The sequence below is a fragment of the Sus scrofa genome, chromosome 1, assembly GCF_054392235.1.
Source record: "Sus scrofa isolate SSC_HxYL_T2T_F1_AM1 chromosome 1, Sscrofa_HxYL_maternal_Yorkshire_Landrace_v2.0, whole genome shotgun sequence".
Taxonomy (NCBI): domain Eukaryota; kingdom Metazoa; phylum Chordata; class Mammalia; order Artiodactyla; family Suidae; genus Sus; species Sus scrofa.
Genome location: NC_139383.1, coordinates 115,432,363 through 115,460,010, shown reverse-complemented (window position 1 = coordinate 115,460,010; position 27,648 = coordinate 115,432,363). Strand labels below are relative to the sequence as shown.

At 37.1% G+C, this 27,648-nt stretch overlaps 1 protein-coding gene across 12 annotated transcripts in view; it reads right to left on the bottom strand.

The window, feature by feature from the left end:
- The window catches only part of WDR7 (WD repeat domain 7), a 375,641-nt gene that overhangs the window by 279,559 nt on the left and 68,434 nt on the right, over positions 1-27,648 (bottom strand). For all 12 annotated transcript variants that reach the window (XM_021093595.2, XM_021093608.2, XM_021093602.2 and 9 more), the window contains 2 exons: positions 17,620-17,815; positions 6,975-7,189 (listed from right to left, as the gene is read on the bottom strand). In XM_021093595.2, the coding sequence (XP_020949254.1) occupies positions 6,975-7,189; positions 17,620-17,815 (411 nt within the window). The remainder of the gene's footprint in view (positions 1-6,974; positions 7,190-17,619; positions 17,816-27,648) is intronic.

Below are 27,648 nucleotides of genomic sequence, written 5' to 3'. Positions count from 1 at the left end.
TTAAAGATGTCTGTATTTGTGTAAGTGTGGACTCATGTAAACAGACACATGCTGTCTAGCTCTGTCTACCGAGAGGGCCCGAATGTAACGTCACCCAGGAACAATGAGTGTACACGGCTTCCAGATTTGGTTTCTAATTATTATCCTCCATTAAAGGGAACCACCCATCATGTAGGCACTCGATAAACATTTTTTTCTCTTTTTACAGTCAGAGACATCTACTCCTTTGTTTTCTGAAGTCGGGTCAGCTTAGCTAAATCTCCTTAACTTTATTTATTAAAGATTAGACAAAAATTAGAGTAATATAAAATTTTTGTCTTAATAATCATTTAGAAGAACCCCAGCTGAATTCATGTATATGTGTAAGTATACAGAAAATATACAATTAACATATTCATCTTTTCTTTAAAAATATTCATTAAAGTTTTGGTAGAATGTTAAGTGAGTTTAATTGATTCTTCAAAGGTCATACGTATCACAAGAATTTTTCGAAGGCTGAAAACAGTTCACCAGATGAGGCCTGGAATCCTGTACATAACTTCATTTGGCTTGTCCCTGTCTCTACCTTACAGTGCCCTTTTCACAGTGAATCATAAAGTCAATTCAATCAGCATGAAATTTTTTTACAGGGTGAATTCTGCAAGCAAAAGACACCGAGTATGTTCTCGGTAGGTTATATTTGACTTCTAAATTCCATTCTCTCACCTAGTTACACAGAATACAAAGCCACTGACCTTTGCAAATATAGCCCATTCATTTTTTCAGGGTTTTGACTAATTAGACAACAGAGAGAGAAATGGAAGGCAAGAGATAAATCATCCTAGTTAATTTTCAATTTTTTTCAACCTCTTCATTTTTCAATATAAACCAGGTGATTCTGACTCATACAACAAAGCCCAGAATGTAATGGAGCCCAACAAAAAATTACACCCAGTAGGTCTAAGAAGGGAATTTCATGGCTACAAGGGCTTCTGAGCTTCACTAATAAAACTCCACTGGCCCCAGGCATCCCCAAGATCTCACCAACAAACAGGATCTGGCAAAGGATTTATGAAAAAAACTTGTCCAAAAGAGCACCTGAGATGCACAGACATTCTTCTTGACATATTCATTTATGCACTCCTCAAATGCCAGCTCTGATCTACTAGTTATAGTATCTTACAAATCCTCTAATTCTTAATCCTGTACACTACTTAATGCTGAGTTTTAAGGGGGATTTTTAAAAAGAAGATAACTACCCTCAGGTAGTCATACTACTATCTTTCTTTTCTCTTCTCTCTCTCTCTCTCTCTTTTTTTTTTTTTTTGGCTGCAACCACAGCATGTGGAAGTTCCCAGGACAGGGATCAACCCACACTGCAGTTTCAACAACACCAGATCCTTAACCCACAGCACCACACAGGAACTTCCTATTATTTCCCAAGTCTTGATTGTTATTTCATTTCTCTAATCAACTGTCAACCCTTATTTCCTTTACGAAATGTATTTTCAACTATATGTGTGACCTAGACCACTAGAGGTTACTTGTTCAAGGTCACTAATAGGCAGGAGTTACAGAGATGTAGTTTGAACACAGATATGCCTGTCACTAGAACTTGGGCTCTAAACCACTTCTTTGAAGTGCTTTTCAAAAATGAAGCAAAAGCCATTCCATGGGGGAACCAAACCCACAACCTTGATATTAATGATGCCATCTACAGACGTGGGGGTCAGCAAACTATGACTCAGGGGTCAAATCCAGCCCACTGCCTATTTTTGTAAATAAAATGTTATTGAGAGCCAGTCATATTCATCCATTTACATATTGTCTATGGCTGCTTTAAGGTCACTATAATGGCAGAGTGGAATCATTGTGACAGAGGTGATTGGTTCACAAAGTCATTTTTTTTTACTAACTCTTTAGAGAAAAAATTTGCCGATTTCTGTTCTAACCAAATGTCCTTTAGGTTCACCATTTACAAATTTGAGGATAATAATTAACTCACCAATTTTTGTAATGAGAATTAAGGAAAACAACATATCTGGAATAACCTAATGACAGCAGGCACCCCCAAAACATCAACTGCAATCTAACTCAGGCACTCTACTCCAACACTCCTTCAGAAAATAAAATCCCATCTCTACTCTATCTCACCATCATGCCACACACTTCTTGGAGGTTTTTCGCTCCTCCTACACATATTCCCATCTCCCAACACATGGAAAAGGCAAATGTCTATTACAATCAACCTCAAAGTTTATTGCGTGAGTCATTTATCTCTGTGGATGAAGTAATGGTGTAGCTCCACCATTCTCCCTTCAACCAGGCTTGCATCCCTGAAATCATCTTGTATGTCTCAACTCTTTTCCTGCTCTTTGTTTGCTTTTGTTTTTGTTTTTTGTCTTTTTAGGGTCGAACATGTAGCATATGGAGGTTTCCAGTCTTGGGGTTGAACTGCAGGCCATAGGGCTGGCCTACACCACAGCCATAGCAATGCCAGATCCAAGCCACAGCTGCAACCCACCCATGGCAACAGCTCATGGCAACGTTGGATGCCCGGCCCACTGAGCAAGGCCAGGGATCAAACTCAAGATCCTATGGATACTAGTCGGGTTACTGCTGAGCCACAAGCTGCTCATTTATGAAGTCCTATTAATTCAATCTACACAACAGCTTACAACCCATCCCTCCTCTACATTTCCATCACCTACCTTTCCAGTCCTGGTTAACTCCCGCAACATCACCTCAGTAGCCTCACAGTTCATTTCTCAAATCAACATTTATAAGTGTTCTGCATTCAAATGTCAGACGTGGCAAAATAATTCCTAAAGAAAAATCTCCTTTTTTTTTTTTTCCGCTTTTTAGGGCCACACTCGCAGCATATGGGAGTTCCCCGGCTAGAAGAGCTACAGCTGTCAGCCTACACCACAGCCACAAAAACATGGAATCCAAGCCCCATCTGCGACCTAGACCACAGCTCACGGCAATGCCAGATTCTCAACCCACTGAGAGAGGCCAGGAATCTAACCTGCATCCTCATGGATCCTAGTCGGGTTCATTAACCACTGAGCCACGAAGGGAACTCCCACAAAAATCTCCTTTTAAAATGATTCAATATCATGGCATTACTCAGTTTTGCATGAGAGTTGGTTCCACAAGATTCCAATCTAATCTCTAACTTCACACTAAATTTCTTGGGTACTTACTCTGCTCCACATACTATACTAAGCACTAGAAATAATAGAGGGACAAACTCAACTTGTCCTCAAGAAGCTCAAAAAGAGAGAAGACAGATATAAGAAACAAACAAAAATTATGCCATACAAAGTGAAGTGTTTTAGGAAAAGTCTAAACATGAATGTGTGAGCAGAGAGAATGCAAGTGCCGATTCTGCCATGGGAAGCAGAAGACAGAAGGGGCTGGCTTCACTATTCTCAAAGAGGAGAGACAATAAAGAGGCAAATACGGAGGGGAAAAGACAGACTGGAAATAGGACATAGGAGTTCTACCACCTCTCAATTTTTTTTCTCCAAAGCAGTGGTTTTAAACAAAGGCAATTTTACTCCCCAATAAGCATTTGACAATGTCTGAAAACATTTTTTTTTTTTTTTTTTTTTGGCCACGCCTGTGGCATGCAGAAATTCCCTGGCCAGGGAATCAAACCCATGCCACAACAGTGACCCGAGCCACTGCAGTGACAATGCCAGATCCTTAACTCACTGCACCACAAGAGAACTGAAAACATTTTTGACTGTCATGCTTGGGGAAGAAAGGGTACTATTTGCTTGTAGTGGGTAGAGGAAAAATGCTTCTTAACATCCTACAATACACGGGACAGTGCCCTACAACAAAGAATGATCCAGCTCAAAATGTCAATAGTGCTGGAGTTGAACAACCCTAGTCTGGAGCCACAAGAAACAGGCGTAAAGGAGGGGGTTAGAAGTTGGCGATAATCTCAGGATGTTTGACGATACAGAGATGGCAAGGCAGGAGAATGAGTTATACCCAGACAAACTTGTTCACCAAATATAACAGAGGGCAAATAAATGCTCCACATTCAGAGGCTCATGAACAGGGATAGATCTGATTGTCAAGGCAGGACAATCAACTGTGATGGGAACGCAGAAGACATGAACAAAGAGGCTGAAACAGAGACTACTGACACTTTCTGTTACACATGATCCAATTCAACAAATATTTACTGCACGGCTGTTACTAGATGTCATGGGGAAAACACAGAGATAAATAAGTCATAAGCCCCATGTGCAAGAAGACTGGGTTTCAGTAGGGACACACCTTCCAAAGATTTGATGCAATAATAAAGAATAGTTCCACTTAATACTATCTTGCTCTTCTAGTGACAGAAAAAAAAAAAAAAAATCATAGGACAGTGAATTCTCCATCTTTGCTTGCAAAGCTATATATGTCTGGCATAATTAACATAATTTACAATATAAAATATCTGTTACTCCCAAATTGCCCAATTGCTAACACTACTCTAACAAAGAAAAAACAGGATACTTTCTGTAGAGTATTCCCATAGACATTTTATTTTCCATTGAGAGACCCATGAAAAAAATCAGTCTAATATCCTAGAATAAGTCCTATACCACTGAGAAGCTTTTAGTTATGTTTTAGGTTTATTTATTTATTTTTTTTAACTTTGGGTGGGCTTTATTTCTCCAGAGGTTAGAAAGCCATCCAGAGGAAGGCTCTTTAAATATTCCCCTCAGAAGGAGCCTCAAATTCAACATGAGAAAATAGTTAGAGAAATCCCTAATGGTCCAGCCAACATACATTTTTCATAAAGTGATTATCCTCCTGCAGCCTCAGCTTCCTAAGCCTTTTCCCCCTTCTGTAATTGTTTTCCTTGTAGGCCAGGCAACAATTACCACTGGTACAAGACTGAGTAGGTTCACAAGCAATATATTTTACAATACGTAAGTGTAGTGTCTCTGATATCTGGTGCTTTTATCACTAATTGCACTATAAAATGTGCTATTAAAACAGGGACAAACAAGATTGTAAAATTCGCATAATGGACCATGACCACTTACAAAAGCCATTCATAAATGTTACTGTACCACTTAGATTTCTTTAATTTTCCAGTCATATAATTACTTTTCCAAATTTTTACTTCTAGGTGATACCAACAAGAAAAAGAATATTTGGAAATTACAAAACATATATGCTTGCCCTTAAATATATTGTTTTATATAATTTGCTCAAAATTAAAATTGCATATAACATCAGAGAATATGCTATGAACACCAAAATTCCTAATGACATCTACATGATCTCTTAAAGATATTATCAGTATGGAAAATGCATTTAAGTCTGATTTCTATTCAAACTTTAGAGAATGGGATAGAAAGTATGAAAAAAAATCACAGAACAATTTAACAATTATAATCTATGAAACATAAAATATAACAAAGCCAATAAAATATTAATATCTTGGGGGAAAACAGAATGATCAAATATTACTACCAATTACTGGAAAATATGGATCAGTGGAACTGCTGATAGCATTTTGTCACTAGCACTTACTAATTCGTGGGCAAATTTTCAAGTTTGTAGATGAGACTTTCAACCACTTTGTTTTTTATTTATATCTAATCATTTTTTTAAAATGGGAATCAGGCGTTCCTGATGCAGCACAGTGGGTTATGAATCTGACTGCAGCAGCTCTGGTGGCTGCAGAGGTATGGGTTTGATCCCTAGCCTGGCACAGTGGATAAAAGAATCTGGCCTTGCCATAGCTGTGGCATAGGCTGCAGCTACAGCTCAGATTCCTGGCCCGGGAACTTCCATATGGGTTCATCCATAAAAATAAAATTAAAATAAAGTAAGGAGTTCCCGTCATGGCGCAGTGGTTAAGGAACCCAACTAAGAACCATGAGGTTGTGGGTTCGATCCCTGGCCTCGCTCAGTGGGTTAAGGATCTGGCATTGCCATGAGCTGTGGTGTAGGTCGCAGACACGGCTCAGATCTGATATTGCCGTGGCTCTGGCGTATGCTGGCGCCTACAGCTCCAATTAGACCCCTAGCCTGAGAACCTCCATATGCCATGGGTGCAGCCCTAGAAAAGACAAAAAAAAAATAAAATAAAATAAAAAATTAAATAAATAAAAATGGGAACCAGAAGTAAGAGTGAATGAAAATAAAAATGATTTGGTTATCCATTCATAATTTTAATGAACTCTTGGATGAAACTAGAATTTTAGGCAGTGATTCAGATAAAATACTGGGATTGTCGCTAGGTGTTATTTATCCATTACCAGAGACAAATTAGGTCTAGTAATACTACAGAACACAAATACTACAAACCAAATAGTTTGGCTAGTCTCTATGAAACTAAAGACACGTGGCCAATTAATGAACTGAGATTGTTTGCTCTTCTTTTAGTAGGATAACCTTCTGTTAACTGGAGAAGTAATTGATGTGTTGATTTTAAGTGTAAGGAAAGTGTGATTGAGCTTGGTTCTGGCAGAAAAATGTCAGCACTTGTATAACTTCACCATACCTATTTTCAAATATTTTCCTAAATCTCTATAATGGCCTAACCTTAATAAAATCAGAACCTACTTTTAAAACAAATGGAAAACCACAATTAGAAACATCCTAATTGCCCCTAAATTGTTACTTGTTTTTTCTCCTGAAGATATTGGCTAGTGCTCAACCTTTCAACAGGAAGACTATCAGAAAGTCAAAAAGATAAATTATACATATAATGTTTGCTCTGATTTCAGAAATCAAAGTCACTTAATTCTACAGGAATCATTTTAAAATATTTCGAATGGTAAAACAATTTACTTTTTCAAAATGTCACATACTTTAACTACTCCCCAAACTGTGTTGGATAAACTTAAACAAAAACCAGATGCTTATTTTTCACCAGTGTCATCTCTCAAAAATGATTTCTCAAGACATGTCAAAGCCATGTTATTAAATGAAACCAAACAGGAATTCATGAGCCCACATGCAAAACTTACTTTGTCAGATGCCTCAGAAGCCAAGAGGTTGGTTGCAAGAGTTTGTAGCTTATGATGGGCCATATTTTTCAGAGCAGCAAGACTACGTCGTGTCATAGCTTGCTTGAGGTTGACTGCTGGGTGACTAAGTGAGTCAACAGCAGCAGGAACTGCTTCATCACAAGCATTCAGTATCTCTACCGCTGTTATTCCCATCACACAACGATCCAATGCTCCTGGAAGACATACATATTCATGGTCATTACTCAACACAGAAGATGACAAGTCATTTTTTTTTCTTGTGCTTTTTGCTTTTTAGGGCTGCACCCACAGCATATGGAGGTTTCCAGGCTATGGGTCTAAGCGGAACTACAACTGCTGGCCTACACCACAGCCACAGCAATGCAGGATCCAAGCCGCGTCTGCAACCTAGACCACAGCTCACAGCAATGCTGGATCCTTAACCCACTGAGCGAGGCCAGGGATCGAACCCGCAACCTCATGGTTCCTAGTCAGAATTGTTTCCGGTGTGCCACGATGGTAACTCCAACAAGTCATTTTTTAAGAAAGGAAAATACATGGGCATTTTCTATGTAGGAAGATGTTCTATCAGTGTCTCCCAGAAAAATTTTCTTGTGCTTCTTTCCTCTAATGATCTTCCATGTAGAATTATCTTCATCATTTCCTCTCCCTTAAGCCCCTTACCACAACTTCCCAATAAACTGAAGTTCAGAGCCAAGATTTCACCAACTTTCTCCAGGATTTTCTTTTACTTCCAAGATGAGCTCCTCGATCACTCCACTATTACTCTATTACAAACACCAATTTCTTTCTTTCTCTCTCTCTTTTTTTTTTTTCTTTTTAGGGTCATGTGTGTGGCATATAGAAGTTCCCAGGCTAGGAGTCGAATTGGACCTGCAGCCACTGGCCTACACCATAGCTCATGGAAACATCGGATCCTTAACCCACTGAGTGAGGCCAGGGATCCAACCTTCATCCTCATGGTTACTAGGAAGGAATTGATAAGCAAATTCCAACAATGGTGGAATCCAACTCTTCACCTACTATGCACCTTAAAATGAAGACAGACATGAATGATGAATATGCTGAAAGATTCATCTGAAATTCCTGAACACTGATTCCAGTGGCCCTGAGTAGTCACCAAATTTCCATAGATCTTTCATTTTCCTACTCTCCTAGTTCATTGTTCCATACTTTCTTTCTCCTCCAATCCCAACATTGCATTTTCTGTTCTCATCTGGGTGAAAAGTTTTGTTTCCTATTTAGAAAGAAGTAATTAGAAAATAAGTTCCACAAGCTCCCACTGCTACGTCTCCATTCACATTATTCTATAATTATGAATCAACTATCCAGGCTCCTACCTAACACACTTGTGGCTTATAGCCTATCCCTCTCTTGTTTGCCCAAGGACACCATTTCAGCAATTCTCCTTTTTCCACATCAATTTTCCCTATCTACTGGATCATTCCCACCAGTACAGGATTTTTCCCATTAGCTTTTAAATATGCAACTATTTCACCTTCAAAAAAAAAAAAAAAAAGTTAACCCAGTCTCCATGTCTAGCTGGTGTCCCATTTTTTTTATAATCATCCTCTAAAGACCTATTTTTGCTACCTCCATATTTTCTCCTCCCAGCCTTCTTTGAAATTACTCAAATCAGATTTCACACCAAACATGCACAGAACCTACTCCCCATGTTGCTAAATCTAAATCAGCTCTCAGTCCTCATTTTACTATCATTTACTATCAGCAGCATTTGACTCTATTCCTTGAACCATATTTTTCTCACTTGGCTTCCAGGCAAGCACACCCTTTATTTTCTTCTTTTTCCTGGAAGGTTCATTTTATCCTCTTTTGGGGTTTTTCTATATCACAGAAATACATCTAAACCCTCGAGTGTCCCAACCATTACCTACCTGCATTCCATTGGTAATATATCCAGTCAGGAACTTACATTCCCAAATTTGCATCACCCACTCTGACTTCCCTCCCTTGAACTACAGACTCATACCTACAGTTGGCCCTTGAATAGCAAAAGGATTAATTAGGGGCACCAATCCCTCTTACAGCTGAAAATCTACATATAACTATATAGTCAGCCCTTCTTATCCCCAGTTGATACCTGTGGATTCAACCAACAACAGATCATGTGGTACTGTTGTATTTATTATCTAAAAAAATACACAGTTCAAACCTTGTTCAAGAGTCAAGTGTACAATTTATGAGTCAACATCTCTACTTGAATAGTTCAACTCTACCTAATATATCAAAAATTGAATTCTTGATTTTCTCAAAATCTACTCTTCCCACTGGCTTCTCAATATCTCACAATGAATTACATCCTTCAAGTTTCTCATGATCAAAACCTTGGAGTCATCTTTGGCCCATCTCATTCTTTTATGCCCCTCATACAACTATCAGCAAATCATGTTGGTTCTACCTTCAAACTATATCTAGACATCAACCACTTCTCACCAGATCTCCTGCTACCACTCTAGTCTAATAACCCACCATTTTTGGTCTAGAGGCCATGACATACAAGCTAATGTCTCTGCTTCTACCCTAGAACCACTTTTGGCTACTCTGGAAAAAGGCAGCAAAATATAATCTATAATAAGGAAAAAAGTCAAATCAATAAAAAAACACTGAAACAGACTTTTTTCTTTTAATTAGCAAACAAAGGCATTAAAAGTTACTATAGGGAGTTCCCATTGTGGCTCAGCAGTAATGAACCCAGCTAGTATCCATAAGGACACAGTTTCAATCCTTGGCCTTGCTCAGTGGGTTAAGGACTGGTGTCACTGTGGCTTCGGTGTAGGTCACAGATGCAGCTCAGATCTGGCACTGCTGTGGCACAGGCCGGCAGCTGCAGCTCCAATTTGACCCCTAGCCTGGGAACTTCCATATGCTGTGGGTGTGACCCTAAAAAAGGCAAAAAATTTCAAATAAAAAAATAAAAGTTACTATAGTTGTACTCTACATATTCATAAAGTTTGAATACAGAGATATGGAAGATATCAAAAGACTAAAATCAAAGTTTTAGAAATGAAAACTTCCATGTCTGAGATGAAAAACACAGTCAATGGGAACAATGGCATATTAGACATTGTGTAGGAAAAACTCAGTAAACTTGAAATATAAAATCAAAACTATAAAATAAAGAAAAATAATTTTAAAAATGAAAAGACAATTCATGAGCTGTGGGCAATTTCAAGTAGCCTAACAGACATCTAACTGGAGTCTCCAAAGAGAGGAAAGAGTGGGGGAGGATCAAAAACATATTTGAATAAATAATGGCCCAAAGCTCCAAAATTTGTCAAAAATTATACACCCATAGATCCAAGAAACAAACCCTAAGTGCAAAAAATATGCAGAAGATTTTAACTGCTCAAAACCAGTAATAAAGGGAAACATTTTTTAAAAATCAGAAAAAAACAGACACAGCATATAGAGAGGAACAAAGATAACAGTGACAGCAGACTTATCACTGGAAATAATGCAAGCAAGGAGACAGTGGAATTACTGAAGGAAAAAAACAACAAAAACTGTCAACTTAGAATTCTGTACCCAGAAATCTTTGAAATGATGGTGAAATAAAGTTTCAGATATACAGAAGCTGAAAGAATCATCCACAGACCTGCACTATAAGAAATATTAAAAATCAGTCAAAGGGAAAATCATTTCATATGGAAATCTGGATCTACACAAAGCAATGAAGTGCCACAGAAATGGTAATTACATGGGACAATATGCAAAATTTTGTTTGTGTATTTAATTTCCTTAAAAGATAATATACTTTTTAAACAAATACACAAATAGAAAGAAATAATGTTCTGGAGTTCCCGTCGTGGCACAGCAGAAATGAATCCAACTAGGAACCATGAGGTTGTGGGTTCGATCCCTGGCCTTGCTCACTGGGTTAAGGATCTGGTGTTGCCATGAGCTGTGGCGTAGGGCACAGACACGGCTCGGATCTGATATTGCTGTGGCTCTGGTGTAGGCCAGCAACTGTAGCTCCGATTGGACCCCTAACCTGGGAACCTCCATATGCTGCAGGTGCAGCCCTATAAAGCAAAAAAAAAAGAGAAAGAAGTAATGTTGTAAATGAATGAAAACTATGAGCAACATTATGGGTGATACAAAAGACAAGAAGGGGTAGACAGTAACCCAATTATTCTTGATTAGGAGATAAGACAAAGGTAGGAATGTACCATACTATGGAGGGCCTTGTCTTAAAGCCCTATGTGAACTAAAATTAATCCCTTTTTTTTTTTCCATTAAGACAGTGGCATGAATCAAGTGTATTTGTTGCTGTTTTATTTCCTATGACTAATTTGCCAGGAGAGTATTGGATGGATGAGAAGGTAGAGATAGAAGATAGAGAAAGCAATAAAAATATCCTGGGTGTGAAAAAAAATGTAGCCCTATATAAAAACAGTATGCTGGAAAGAAAAAAGAGAAGAGTAGGGACTTAGTAATTAATCACACAGAGGACTTACGGGTAAGAAAGTGAAAAAAATAGTAATATTTCCACTCCAACACCTCTTCCTCCAAAATTTCAGAGTGAATCATGCAAAAGGAAAAAAGAAACTTTGATTATACTTAATTTTACCAAGATTTTAGAAAAGTACCTTTTTTTCTTAACCATTTCATCTTTTATGTCTTTGTTTGTCCTATACTATAGTATTTTTTGTAATAGAATGAAAAACAAAAATGTAAAAGATAGAGAAAAGTTAATGATGTAATACCATATGCTGTGCAATAGAAGCATAAAATAAAATCTGCACAGTATTAAATTCTATAGGCAAAGAAAATTCTTACTACTAAACCCTTCTACTAATAATAACAGACTAGACTGGAATACCACCTCCTGATTCCCTATGGTTATTTTAGTAGCAAGACAAAATTATCAATCTAAATAAATCAAAATTAGGAGTTCCCATTATGGCACAGCAGAAACAAATCCAACTAGGAACCATGAGGTTGCAGGTTTGATCCCTGGCCTCCCTCAGTGGGTTAAGGATCCAGTGTTGCCATGAGTTGTGATGTAGGTAGCAGATACAGCTCAGATCTGGTGTTGCTGTGGCTGTGGTGTAGGCCGTCAGCTATAGCTCCAATTGGACCCCTAGCCTAGGAACCTCCATGTGCTGCAGGTGCAGCCCTGAAAAAGCAAAAATAAATAAATAAATAAATAAATATTCAAGTTTTTAGGTAGCCATGCTTTATATGTGTTTGCTGTATATGTTGGGTCAGTAGACAAATATACATTAGTTCACATTCTGTTATAGTTTATTGGATAACTGTTAAAAAATGACTCAAATGCTTATTTCATGAAGTAACTGCAAAAATAGGAGTATTTTAGAAAACTGAGAAAGACAGAAAATAAACAACAGAAAAAGATGAGAACAAAGTAAACTGATAAGACTTCCTACACTAATTTTTAGTAATATTTGGCAAGTGTTTTACATTTAGTAATACTTGGCTGGTGTTTACATTTGTACAGGAACATCTAAAAACTGTCCCTATAGGACTAGGTGAATGATGAATCACTTTCATTAGGTAGCAAAGACGATAAAATGTGCAGATGAGAATGGTGTTAAGGGTTGGTAATGATCAAATAAGAACCCCTGGTAATACCCAGTCATTACCTAAGTACACCACCATTTCCCAAAGAGAAAGGATTTTGACCTTGTTAAAGGCTTGTGGGATCACCACTGCATGCTTACTGGGAACATCAAATGTGAAGAATGAGAGTAGATCCCTGAAGAACACAACAGCTCCATGTGGAATCAGCCACCATCTAGATCAGTGACCCACCTTTAATAAGTTCCTAAGTAGGTGTCAAGAGGTTCGGCTGGCCAAATCTTGTTGGTAGTTGTTTGACTAATTTTCTAACTATCCGGAGACGTGAAAGAATGGTAATTTCCATGGCCTCTATAGCACTATTAAGTGCTATTGCATATAATTAAGATGATACAATAAAAGAACAAGAGACTCTGGACCTCTGCCTCTCCAATTAAATTTTATATTATGAAGCTGCCATCGTGGCGCAGTGGTTAACGAATCCGACTAGGAACCATGAGGTTACGGGTTCGGTCCCTGCCCTTGCTCAGTGGGTTAATGATCTGGCGTTGCCGTGAGCTGTGGTGTAGGTTGCAGACGCGGCTCAGATCCCGTGTTGCTGTGGCTCTGGTGCAGGCCGGTGGTTACAGCTCCGATTCAACCCCTAACCTGGGAACCTCCATATGCCGCAGGAGCGGCCTAAGAAATAGCAAAAAGACAAAAAAGAAAAAAAAAATTTATATTACTACCCTCAACTTCATTTCATTAGGAAATAAACACTGGAAATAAAAACTACCCCTCTGAAGGAAAAAACAAAAGAAAATGCTACATAAAAGCAGAAAGTTAAGACTTCTTAGTGTTTTTTAAGCTAGAAATATCAGTATAACTCAAAACAGCAGACACAAAATTGCAGAGTGCACAAGCACTTTTAGTGTAATATGACTTCATTTGTAAAAAGGCATTCCGACAACACTAGGTAGAGAGATAAAGTATCTCCTCGGAGTTTAAATACATTTCACACATCAAACCTTGGCCGAATCTGATTTATTTAACTTCATTTTTTATTTATTTAATGAATAAATAAATTTAATAAATAAATAATGTCAATACCTTCAGGATGTGCCTCACTGACTCCTGGGGGACCTTTATATCACTAGCTGAAGCCTGAACAGCAAGGAGGAAAAAGAGTATACACCTCCTACTGTGGCTAAAACCCAAAATTTATTCTGCTTCTCTATCTTTACCGATTTAAGAATGCCATCATTTCACAGATTTCAATACCCATCTTAGGGTTAGCATATGGGAAACCATGGGAGGGAGGGAGGAATTAGGAGGATGAGAATAACATATACACACTACTGTATAAATCAGACAATCAAAAAGAACCTAGCGTACAGCACAGGGAAATCTACTCAGTAGTCTATATAACAACCTATATGGGAAAAAAAGAACGGATATGTGTACATGTACAACTGATTCATTTGCTGTACACCTGAAACTAATACAACATTGGTAAGTCCACTATACTCTAATAAAAAATTTTTAAAAAGAATGCCATTATTGACTGTTTACCAAAATCAGAAGATAATTATTAAATTGTTAAGCTGCAATATTATATATTGGGCCTAGTTATACTAAACTAGTTATAAAAATATCCCCCAGTATACATATAGTTAGGAGCTTTTTGTCATCTCCTACTAGGCAAAAAAAATCATCTCCTACTAGGCAAAATACTGAAAAGTAACTCTGTCTTCCAGTCAGTAAGGTATCACTTGGAAGAATTTCATTTTCAATACATTTACAAATGTAGTATTTAAAGCATCTGAAGTATTCAAGTATTACATATTTATTAAGAAATTCAGCTCCTACTGGACAGCAGAGGGAACTGTGTCCAGTCTCTTGGGTTAGAACATAATAAAATAAAGTATGAAAAAAAAAGAATGTATATATATATGTGTGGTTGGGTCACTTTGCTGTACAGCAGAAATTGAAAGAACATTGTAAATCAATGATACTTTAATAATTTTTTTAAATCAGGAAAATGATACTTTATCGTATTAATTTAATGTTTTAAGTCCTAGACAAGTTTAGCATACTTTTGTATTTACAATATCTCAATTGTTAATTTAGTATGTAAGGTATTTTTTAAGTGTTTTACAAATTTATCATCGCTATAACCACTTACTTTAATACTAATTCTCAAAGGAAATATTTCTAAATGCAGGTAAGGCCATATTTCAAAGTTCAACAAAGTAACAAGTTCAACAGCAGGTTTGTTAAATAAAAAGTAGGAAATACATACATATACAAGTACACACAAACTTCAAGTACATAAGCATACATGTACTACCCACCATGTAAATATTATCTCATTTTATTCTCTTGGAACCACCATAAAGTGGGAACTATTATTACTTTCATTTTACAGATGAGTAAACTGAGAAACTTGCCATAGATCACAGTGCTATCGAACAGGTGATCTTAAATTCAAACCAAGGAATCTGACTCCAGAGCCTAAGACAAACTCTATATATACTTGACCCTTGAATATCACAGGTTTGAACTGCGTGGGTCCATGTACACACTGATTTTTTTCAATGGTAAATACTACAGTACCACATGATCCATGGTCAGCTATATCCAAGGATGGGGAACCTCAGATAGGTAGGAAACACAGGAATGTAGGGCCAACTTTAAGTTATATATGGATTTCCAACCCTGAAGAAGGTGGGTGTCCCAACCCTCATGTTCAAGGATCAAGTGTATTTAGTTTGTAGGGCAGACCAAACCAGCAAACATGAAACAGTGCTACTCAGCAGATACAACATAACAAAGAGGGACACGAAAGTAAGATACAAAGTTACATATGTAATACTAGAACAATTGTTTTTAAAAATGCATAGAATTAAGACTAAAGAGAAATATGCCAAAACTCAAACACAGCAATGGGATTTGAACTCATTTTTCTTTTCTTTTTTTTCCTTTTACAGCCACACCTGCAGGATATGGAAGTTTCCAGACTAGGAGTCAAATTGGAGCTACAGCTGCCAGCCTACCCCACAGCCACAGACAACAACGTGGGATCTGAGCTACATCTGTGACCACATCACACAGCTCATGGCAATGCCAGATCCTGAGCGAGGCCAGGATAGAACCCAGATCCTCATGGACACTATGTCAGGTTCTTAACTCACTGAGCCACAGTGGGCACTCCCATCTTTTTTTCTAATACTTTTGTGCATTCAAAATTTGGCAAAAAGTAAGAACTTCTTTTACAACGAACAATAAAAAGAAAAATTAAATGCAAAAGCAAAGAGGTTTGACACTTTCCAAGAATGCTTCCTCTTGTCAAAATTGCCTATGTACTACCAAAAAAACAAGGACTATAAACAAAAAATCATGGCTTCTTGTTCCAAAAAGACTTAGGAGCACTCCTAGTCACACCTTTGTACAAGCAGAAACATGTATATAGTCGTTATTTCAAAAAAGACTATTTAAAAAAAAATCCTTCTGGAGATCCCAACATGGTGCAGTGGAATCTAATCCAACTAGGAACCATGAGGTTGCGGGTTCGAACCCTGGCCTCGCTCAGTGGGTTAAGGATCCAACGTTGCTGTGGCTGTGGTGTAGGTTGGCAGCTACAGCTCTGATTAGACCCCTAGCCTGGGAACCTCCATATGCTGAGGGTGCAGCCCTAAAAAGACAAAAAAATTTTAAAAATAAAAAAATTTTTTAAAAAATGCTTCGTGAATATAAGAATAGGAATGTAAAGAAAGTTTTTCATCACTGATAGATGATGACAGGATAGTAAAAGTAGAATAAAATGTGACCTTTTTAAATTTTTCTTTGGCCATGTCTGCAGCATGCATAGGCTCCCGGACCAGGGATCAAACCCTCACTATAGCAGTGACAAGACTGTATCTTTAACCCACAGAGCCACCAGGAACTCCTAAAATGTGTTCTTAAAAGCTTAAACTAGTGGAGTTCCCGTCGTGGCTCAGTGGTTAACGAACAGGAACCATGAGGTTGCGGGTTCAATCCCTGGCCTTGCCCAGTGGGTTAAGGATCTGGCGCTGCAGTGAGCTGTGGTGTAGGTCACAGACACGGCTCGGATCTGGCGTTGCTGTGGCTGTAGTATAAGCTGGCGGCTACAGCTGCAATTCGACCCATAGTCTGGGAACCTCCATATGCCACAGGTGCGGCCCTAAAAAGACAAAAAGGACCAAAAAAAAAAAAAAAAATGTAGTTACACACTGAAAATTTTCCCTGGGAAAACAAAATTCTGTGTGTAAACCCTTTATGTCATGGTCTATAAACTTAAACATTACTTGTTCTATACTATGAACATACATAAAATTTCTGAACCCTGAAATTTTATATGTTCTCTCTAAAACTTAAAACTTTCATTTCAGTTACCTCCTTTAGTTAATTGCTCAGTATTGTTTTTCTACTTTGCAAATAAAAGATAATTTTATTTTTCCACTGTTTCTCAATTTGAGACAATAATTGTTCCTTCATTCTACAATTTGTCTCATGATTTATACAGAAATCACTTATTTGTCTGGTGTCTGCATTTCTGTCCTGATCTGTCACCATTCTTTTAAATATCAGTGCAGGGAGTTCTTGTTGTGGCTGAGGAGGTTTAGATTCCAATTAGTATCCATGAGAATGCAGGCTCCGTCTCTGGCCTTGCTCAGTGGATAAAGGATCCAGCACTGCCACAAGCTGTGGCTTGGATCTGGTGTTGCTGTGGTTGTGGCAAAGCCCGCAGCTGTAGCTCCAACTGAATCCCTAGGCTGGGAACTACAATATGCCACTGGAGCAGCCCTAAAAAAATGTTTAAAAATTAAAAATAAGTATCAGTGAAACTCTCTACAAGTATTTGAGATAGTATAGCAAGTAAGAGGCCACTTAGATATTTATTTATTGATGATAAGAACACAGAAAAAGCAGTGATGAGAAAATACAAGTAGCAACCTTTTTTACATTTTAGGAGTTTTTTCCTCATACAAAAGATTTTTCATTTCTAGGAAGTCAAATATACTCATTTAATTTTCAAATCTACCTCAACATTTGTTCTTACCAGTATCCATTTGCCAGACGTACACAGAGCCATCTGAACATCCCACTACTAGGTAATCATCAGAAGGCCTCCACTTGATTACGTGAATGGGGAAAAGATGACGTGATGCCAGCATAATGCATTTTTTCTCTCGTAAACTTAGGAGTCCTACTGAATGGTCACTGGCTACAGAGCAGATGCAGTGCTGCACTCTTGCCTGAAAAGAAGAATAATCCTTAATTACGTTTAGATAAAATTCAGAGTAAAGTGGATCCTGCCCTCAATTAAACCAAAATTAATTATACATTCACTGCACTGAAAACACTTAACCACAGCATTAGGATGCCTTGAAAATTTTCTTCTTTTATATTATACATAAAACACCCAGTTCAATCACCACAACACTTTGAAAAATACTAAATTAATACGAGATTAAAGTAAGGAAAGATGCCTAGGGAAATCTGCTGTTCAAATTTGAAGATGACCTTACCAAAATGATTGCTATATCTGAGCAAGCAGAGCTGGAAAAAAAAAAAATTGATCTGTTATTATGTGTTCTGTTTCCATGGTCTGAACTTGCCTTTGTTAGCTGCTGGAGCTGCTTTCGGCAGTGCTTCCTTCTGTTTGGGACTCTGTTATTTAGACCACGCTCTTCCCGGCTCCTTTGCTCAAAAACAAAACCCTCCTGGTTCCTCTGCCACAGTCATTTCTTAAGAGCCACAAATAGTTTGAATTATCTGGAGCTGTGATTCACAGTGCCTGTCAATAATGTCAGCAGGAGTCTCACCTCAACTAACACACAGGAGCCCATTAAACATTCTCTGTGTATTTCCTGTTCATCTCTAGTTTTTGCCCTACCATTCCTTTTTTTGGGGGGTGGGGGGGAGAGCAGGTGGTATGCCCATGGCATGCGAAAGTTTCCAGGGCCAGGGATGGAATCTGCACCACAGCAGTGACCTGAGCTACAGCAGTGGATACTTAACCTGCTGAGCCAACAGGAAACTCCTGGAAAAGATATTAGGGACTGCAGGGTAGTTGACTATAACACACAAAAGCATTACATGCAAAGCAATAAGTGGCAAACTACAAAAAACATCATTTAAATATAGGCAATGTTAGAATAAAACAGAATAAAAATATGTAACATGACGCCTTTACTTTCAGTTATTTCATGCCACATAAAATATTTTTTGAGGTTCACCAGTCATATGTTGTTATCCAAAGTATAATAAGATGGAGGCTTTGCATTTCTGCAGATATCATTAGCACTGATTTTGTATTTATCAAATATAGCCATCACTCAATTTACAAAAGGGATGATTGCTGCATTAATGGTTAACTATTTTCTATTTTGTAACATAGATCTGATAGAAAGTGGTCACCTTATTATTTCTCTCATCAGAGAAAATAAATCTAACAGTGGGCTTTTTCTGTGTGTACGAGTAACTAAAAAGAATGCTTGCTTAATAGCATTCCTTTTCATCTCTCCACATCCTTTAACCAGACACTGATCTGTCATAGGACTCACAACACCTGTCACTACTTCTTTTTTCTTTCTTTTTAGGTCCATACCTGCGGCACATGGAAGTTCCAAGGCTAGGGGTCAAATAGGAGTTGCAGCTGCCAGCCTAAGCCACAGCCACAGCAACAAAGGATCCTTAACCCACTAAGAGAGGCCAGGGATTGAACCCACCCACATCCTCACAGACACTATGTTGGGTTCTTAATCTGATGACCCACAACGGAAACTTCACAACACCTGTCTCTACTTTTGATTCTGCTGTTTTGACTCACAAGCTCTCTGAAATCTTTAATTAAAATGAGCTAATCCTTAATTAATGTCATATAACTAACCAGCCTACTTGCTAGTACCCGAGTTGACAATCATTTCATGAATGTTCACAACATTCTTATTCCTTTTCATAGAGATATCGAGGCATGAGTTGGTGTGAGGTGTTTGTTTAAAAGGGTGAATTTTTACCAATATTCTTTACTATGTTTGATGTTTTTCAAATTATGTTCTGTTGGTAGATCTCAACATCTGAAGTGGTAACAAAACTACTGAGAACCACTGAACCACACAGTCTCTCAAATATCCAGTTTATAATCTCACACAGAGAGGAATGCAGACAAACAAAAAAAGGATTCCCTGTTCCCATAAGGAACTTGACCTCTGACATCAACTCCTCATGAGAAGTCTCACTGTCAAAACTTTCGCTCTTGCTGTTTATATGCGGGTGGATAATTTTTTAAAATTCAAGGAGTTCCCATTTGGCTCAGTGGGTTAAGAACCCGTCTAGTATCCAGGATTTGGGTTTGATCCCTGGCCTCGCTCAGTGGGTTAAGGATCCAGCATTGCTGCAAGCTGCAGTGTAGGACACACATGCGGCTCAAATCTGGCATTGCTGGGGCTGTGGCATTGACCAGCAGCTATGGCTCCAATTCAGCCCATAGCTTGGGAACTTCCATATGCCATGGGTGCAGCACTAAAAAGAAAAAGGAAAAAAAAGGGGGGGGGGGTATGCTTGGGCTGTGGGATGGAAATCCTGTGAAATCAGATTGTTATGATCATTATACAACTACAGATGGATAAATTCATTTGAGTAATTAAAAAAATGAAAAAAGGTTTTTTTGGTTTTTTTTTTTTTTTTTTTTTTGTATTTTTGCTATTTCTTGGGCCGCTCCCACGGCATATGGAGGTTCCCAGGCTAGGGGTCGAATCGGAGCTGTAGCCACCGGCCTACGCCAGAGCCACAGCAACGCGGGATCCGAGCCGCATCTGCAACCTACACCACAGCTCATGGCAACGCCGGATCGTTAACCCACTGAGCAAGGGCAGGGACCGAACCCGCAACCTCATGGTTCCTAGTCGGATTCGTTAACCACTGCGCCACGACGGGAACTCCTGAAAAAAGTTTTTATTTTATTTTTTATTTTTTTATTTTTATTTATTTAAAAAAAAGCTTTTTGAATTCAAGAAAATGCCATCCTCAGAGTTCCCATCGTGGCGCAGTGGTTAATGAATCCGACTAGGAACCATGAGGTCGCAGGTTCGATCCCTGCCCTTGCTTAGTGGGTTAACGATCCGGCGTTGTCGTGAGCTGTGCTGTAGATTGCAGACATGGCTCGGATCCCGCGTTGCTGTGGCTCTGGCATAGGCCGGTGGTTACAGCTCTGATTAGACCCCTAGCCTGGGAATCTCCATATGCCGAGAGAGAGGCCCAAGAAATAGCAAAAAGACAAAAACAGAAAAAAAAAAAAAAATGCCATCCTCAAAAAGATTTAAAAGCCCTACATCAGATTATCACTCTTAGTAAAAACAAACATACACTGCAAGTATTAAATAAGAGCACAAGGTGTGCTTTAAAAAGGAGATTATGAGATAAAATTTTATGAAGGGGGAGTTCCCGTGGTGGTACAGTGTAAACGAATCCAACTAGGAACCATGAGGTTGTGGGTTCAATCCCTTGCCTTGCTCAGTGGGTTAAGGATCCTGCCTTGCCATGAGCTGTGGTGTAGGTCGCAGACGTGGCTCCGATCTAGCATTGCTATGGCTGTGGCGTAAGCTGGCAGTTACAGCTCCGATTAGGCCCCTAGGCTGGGAACCTCCATGTGCCACGGGTGTGGCACAAAAAAAAAAAAAAAAAAAAGATCAAGGGTAAAATAACTGGATTCCAAAAATTCTAGCTTTTCATTTCCACATGATGCTTTCTCTTCTAACATATATTTACATAAATGTGTTTTAAAGAACAGATCTGTTCTTCTTTCATATAGTGCAATAATGACGAAAAGTGGCAAATGACATGCCTCATCCACAAAAAAGAGTTTGGCCCCAAATAAAAATCTTATATCATCCATGTAAATGAAAATAAGCATATGAAGAGTTAAGCCTAGCTTTACTGTAATGAGCAACAGTCTGTAAATAGCCAAAATAATCAAGACTGAAAACAAACAAAAAGAAATCAATATTACTAAAGTCCAAGAAAGCACAGTTATTAGAGGTACTTAACTCACAAGAAAAGATGGTTCTCTCTGTTTTTTAAATATGGATTTAAATAGACCTAATTTTTCTTCTTTCAAGAAAATGCTGGACCAACTCGTGTGAAGAAAACTGGCCTAGAGTGGAAATGGCCCAATACAGTAAAACCTCATTAATTTTGATTCCATTAATTAATTCTGAGTTGATGGTTACCTTCATAGGCTGTGTGAAAACAAATTAATGGTATAAACAAAGCAAATGTCTAGCCTATTTAAATGTAAAAGGGAAAAAGACCATTCTCAAGCATCACTTCGGTATTAATTTTAATTCAAACAATGAACAGGGTAATGATAAATAATTCTCAGCTACCTGTTAAATGAAAGCACTTACAAGATTTGCTAAAACACAATTAATATGGTTTCTTCTTGTCTGTCCTCAAAACTACTGAAGAAGCACTTCTTAAAGAATATTTGATAACTCCTATTTCTCTTTGATTTAGACCCGGCTTCCCCACAAAGGAGTTGAAATAGCAAAATTTTTCTATTAGTAAATTATTAAATTCTAGAGATCCTGATTATTAAACACTTACTTCACCTACAACGACTGATTCTATAATTTAATTCCATTCTACTTCACTTTCTTCCACTTTGACTTGGAAAAGTCACCTAACCATGACTTAACATCAAGGGTATTTTAACAAGAATAAGACATTTAAATTGCGTCATCAGAATAATTATACAAGAACTAAAAAAATGTGAACCTTGTACTTTTTTTTTTGGCCGTACCTATAGCATGTGGAAGTTCCCTGGCCAGAGATCAAATCTGTGCCACAGCAAGGACAGCTCCAGATCCTTAACTGCTAGGCACCAGGGAAATCCATGAACCTTGTATCTTCAACTAAATTATCTGAAAAGCATTCACATTCCAAATTTGTTTGATCACATACCCATTTGTTAAAAAAACTGTATACAGTGTATTCTCACTATATGTACAAATTATATATGTGCTTTATGCCAACATATCATGTACATTATAAAACATGCACAAGAATGTATACTTTAAATGCTACTATTTTAAACTTTACCTTATAGGTTCTGTGATAACTTATTAAGAGAAAAGAATCTGAAAAAGAATACAGAAGTGTATATGAATCATTTTACTACACAGCAGAAATTAACACAGCATTGTAAATCAACCATATTTCAATAAAATTTTCTTTCATTTTTTATTATAGTTGATTTACAGTGTCCTGTCCTGCTGTACAGCAAAGTGACACACACACACACACACACACACACGTTCTTTTTCTCACATTATCTTCTATTGTGTTCCATCACAAGTGACTGGATATAGTTCCCTGTGCTATACAGCGGGACCTCATTGCTTATCCACCCCAAATGCAATAGTTTGCATCTACAAACCCCAAACTCCAAGTCCATCCCACTCCCTCCCCATAACCCTTGGCAACCACAAGTCTGTTCTCCATGTCCATGAGCTTATTTCTTTTCTCTAGATGTTCAACTTCAATAAAATTTTAAAATACTAAAAAAAGTTTTTTTTAAATACTAAACTTTGGGGGGAAATGTATATTTAAAAGGATGACTCAGTTTTAACAAATTTAAGATGAAATATTTTCTTCAATGTCTTTAATAACTTTATGTTAGCATTAGCCAATGTCAGAATCAGTCAAAGCACAATATATATCTTTAAAAAGGCTTCACTGTTAATGATAATGGATGTAATACTGTTTATATAATCATGAATTTTGTGGCTGCTTTCTTGACAGATTAATCAAATGATCACTGTTCAAACCTCATAATATGGCTAATGAAAAGGTATTTCATTTTCACTGGAAATACCGTCCATCATTATATTCTCTGCCCATTTTGCAATGGCTAGGTTTAGACCTACACAGGATAATGTGCAGTTCTCCTAAGCAAACACACTTCCCTGGGCAGCACACCTGGTAAGACCCTCCTTGAGGTGGCAGGCCCACTCTGGGCCCAGGTGATATGTGCCCGTCTGATGTACGAAGCAAGCCAGGCACCAGTGTCCTTCCATCTAACAAATGTTCATAAGCTCAATTTCTTTTTCTTTTTTTTTTTTTTGCTATTTCTTGGGCCGCTCCCACGGCATATGGAGGTTCCCAGGCTAGGGGTCGAATCGGAGTTGCAGCCACTGGCCTACGCCAGAGCCACAGCAACGCGGGATCCAAGCCACGTCTGCAACCTATACCACAGCTCACAGCAACGCCAGATCCTTAACCCACTGAGCAAGGCCAGGGACCAAACCCGCAACCTCATGGTTCCTAGTCAGATTTGCTAACCACTGCGCCACGACGGGAACTCCTCAATTTCTTAAAGTTAGAAGAAAAGAAATAAATGAGAGCTTTAAATATTCTATTCCCATGCCCCCATTAATGATCACGGATTCCATTTTAGCACCTACAGCTATTAAAGGACCTAAAGAGTGTTAACACACAAATACCATAAAAAAAATTGTTGTTGTTGTTATGGAACAAAACTTGGACAATGTAGACTGAGTATCTGACCAACTGGTTGGTACTCTATAGGTGAAAATTATTCAAAATCATGTTCTAGACACTGCACTAGTTCCTTCCTAGAAGCAAAATATTCCAATGACATCGAAAGCTAATTAAAAGCAGGGGCTAAGAAAAAGCAACAGAATATTTAACCAAGTAAAAACTCTTACTTTGGTGAAAAAATGAAGGTAAGTGGGGCAAGGAAAAGGAAGAAGATACTGGACCAAAACAAATATATTTTAATCCCAATTATTATTTTTCAAATAATTCTGATCATCAACCAAGTAAAGGCTCACTGACTCTGCCAGTAAATAATCCTCACGGTACATTAGTGCTGAGCAGCAGAATGCCACAAGCTATCACAGGATCTGACAGAGTCAGAATGTACCACCTAGGTCATTCAGCCTGACCTTATGCATTTTACAAGACTTTGTTTTAAACCATTCCCAGAAACCTCTTATGTAACCTGTTCCTAAGTATCTGCCATGAATTACAGAAACTAGAGACAGCTAGTTTATCTCACCCACTAGCTCTCTGGAGAGATGATTCTGCTTTCTAACGGTTTCCCATGTAAAGTATATATATGTATATTTTTTCTACTTTTCCTAATTTGTTTTCTAAATTATCCTTTTTTTGTATCATTTTGGAAGCAATCTCTTAGCTGCCCAAAACAATTTTTCTCTTTGCCTGAATAATCTCAAAATGTATGAACAGTAACTATTGTCTTCCCTCCTAAATATGCCCATCATTAGACAAGCTATAAATGACCAGCTTCTTTCACTCATAAATCAATCCCACTATTCTCTTAATCATTATTTCTTGACTTCCCAGAACTCTTTGTCTCTGGAACATAAATGTGCAGTTAAGATGAATCACTTTTAAATATTATCACTTTTAAATATTCTATCTACAGGGGAAAAAAGAAGTCTATGAGTGTTAATTTCATTTCCACATTTTCACAAAATCAGATTTAAAACATTTTTTTTTCAGAAATCTATCCTTCTTTAAAAAAAAAAAAAAAAAAAAGGCAGAGAGCTATTTTTTTTTAGTAGCTGTTTTAGAAAATAAGACCATGTGGCCCAACCAAAACACTGACTAACCATCTAATAAGGACAGTCATGTTCTATATGAAAACAAGACTTTTAAGGACAAGTTTTAATATTCTCATTCATTTACTACAAAGAAAAGATAACAATGAAGAAACAGTGGGCTAGTCAGAACTCCATCTTTCTTCAACTACTTCCTCATTAATAAAACAGCAAATAAATATGAAGAATTTAACCTAAAATTAAGAAGATAATGCCTACCACAGAAAAAAGTTATTTAATAAACGATACTGAGATAATCTGTTACTTTAGGGAAGAACAGATGTCTTTTATCCTTTCCGCACCCCACAGACATAAATAAATTTCAGACAGGTTAAAGTAATTGATGTTTGTTTTAATCCAGCTATTGTTTCTTAATGAAATTTGATCAAATTTCTGAGCTAGGGAGGATTCCAGGATTCAAAAATAAGAAGGAAACTAAATAGAAAAACATAAATTAGATTACATAGGAATGGAGATTATCTATAGATTAAAAAAACCAAAAGTAAATAATAAACCAGAAGAAAATTTCAACAACAACAATAGAAAGCATGTAAGCTTAATATTTCAATTAAGTTAAGTGCTCATATAGGCACTAATATCTTCAATAAACAAATAGGCAAAGGACAAACTACATCTCAAAAGAAAAAAAAAATCACTAAAATCCTCATAGAAAAACTTCATTATCTCTAGTAATCAAGGGATTGCAAATTCAAACAATCAAATACTCCTTCTACCTATATATTTAGCTAAAGACTGTAAAAATCATAATACCAAGCAACTAACATTTATTGGGTTCTTACTTTGTGCTGGGTATTATTCTAAATACTTGGCAGTAATTCACTACAGTCTTACAACATCACTTTGAAGTAGATACGATTATTACATGGGAACTAAGGCACGGAAGTAAATAAAAACGTCTTAGGTTGGCAAAGGATGATAAAATAGGCATGAGGGTAGAAAATAATTTGGTAATCAATCTCAATAGCATTAAAAATTTTAACACCTATTATGCAAAAATTCTGAGGTTCTAATCTAAAAAATATCTACACAAGGAAATAATCATAAGTGAAAACAAGTTTTACAAAGACAATCAATGTTGTATTATTTACAATAGTTCAAAATGGGAACAATCTATACATCCAAAGTAGGAGAATTGCTAAGTAAATATTGTATGCTCACATATTATAATGTTATAAATTATTAAAAATCACTTTTGTGGATAAGTATAACTTGGGAAAGCATTTGTTAAAATATTAAATGAAAACTCTATGTGCGTAGATAACTATATATATAATCACAAGTGTATGGTAAACAGATTTTAAAAGTTAAAGGAAAAAAAATGTTCAAGTGTTAACTGTGATTCTCTTATGTGGAAGGATAACAGGTGACCTTTTACCTTCTTAGCTATCTCGTTTTCAAAAATCTTAACTGCGTACATGTTAGACTTATCAGATTGCAATTAAAATTTGCATCATATTTTTTAAAAAAAACAAGTAATCTGTGACAAGTAAAAGAAGGTAAAAGGTACCTAAAACTAAAAATCTCAACTTAAATAATCAAAGATGAAAAGCTAAAATATAAATTACTAAAGAACTAAACAACGCACAGTTCTCTAAAGAAAAATTAATATTAGAGGAGTTTGAAAAGAATAGCTGTTTTGTTCTACAAAATGAAAGATATTTAATAAATTAGCCATTTAAAATTAAGTATGCACCAAACTCTTATTTATTATGTAAATCAATTTAAAATAGTCAAAGTTGGAGAAATGCAATTATTTTTACATACACAGTTACATCTAGTAGGAAGCAATATGTATGGTGATCAAGTTTGGGGCCTCAAGTTGGACTACTTAGGGTTCCAGCTCTGTCACTTGCTAACTGTGTGACTTGGGCAAGTTATTTAACCTCTTTGAGCCTCATTTTTCTGTATCATGTGGTTAACGGCAATCAGCATTAACCATAACATACAGAATTACTTTGTGAAGTAAACGAAATGTACATATAAAAATCAGCACAGTGACTGATACATCATGCGTACAAAAGATGATGGTAAATATTATCTTTACTATTATTAGTATTATGTCACTACGTACCATAAATTCTATCTTTTAAAATGTAGTTGTATTTATTTTCTGAAGGAGTTGCCAATGTTCAGGAATCCACCAGGAAATATAGAAGACATTTTATAATTAGGATAGTTTCTCCTTTTCAGTGTTTTCTTCTCATATTAATAGCTCTGCTTTAATCTAAACGGTTCCTTCATGACCATCACTATCACTCATGTATTACCTTAAAATCACATTAATGAAACTTTTAGCATTTTTAACAATTTGAGTCAAAGTAGTCATTCCAACAAGTCAATAACTACCTTCCACTGTCCCCTGATTTTTTTCTTTTCTTTTTTTTTTTTTTTTTTTTTTTTGTCTCTTTAAGGCCACACAT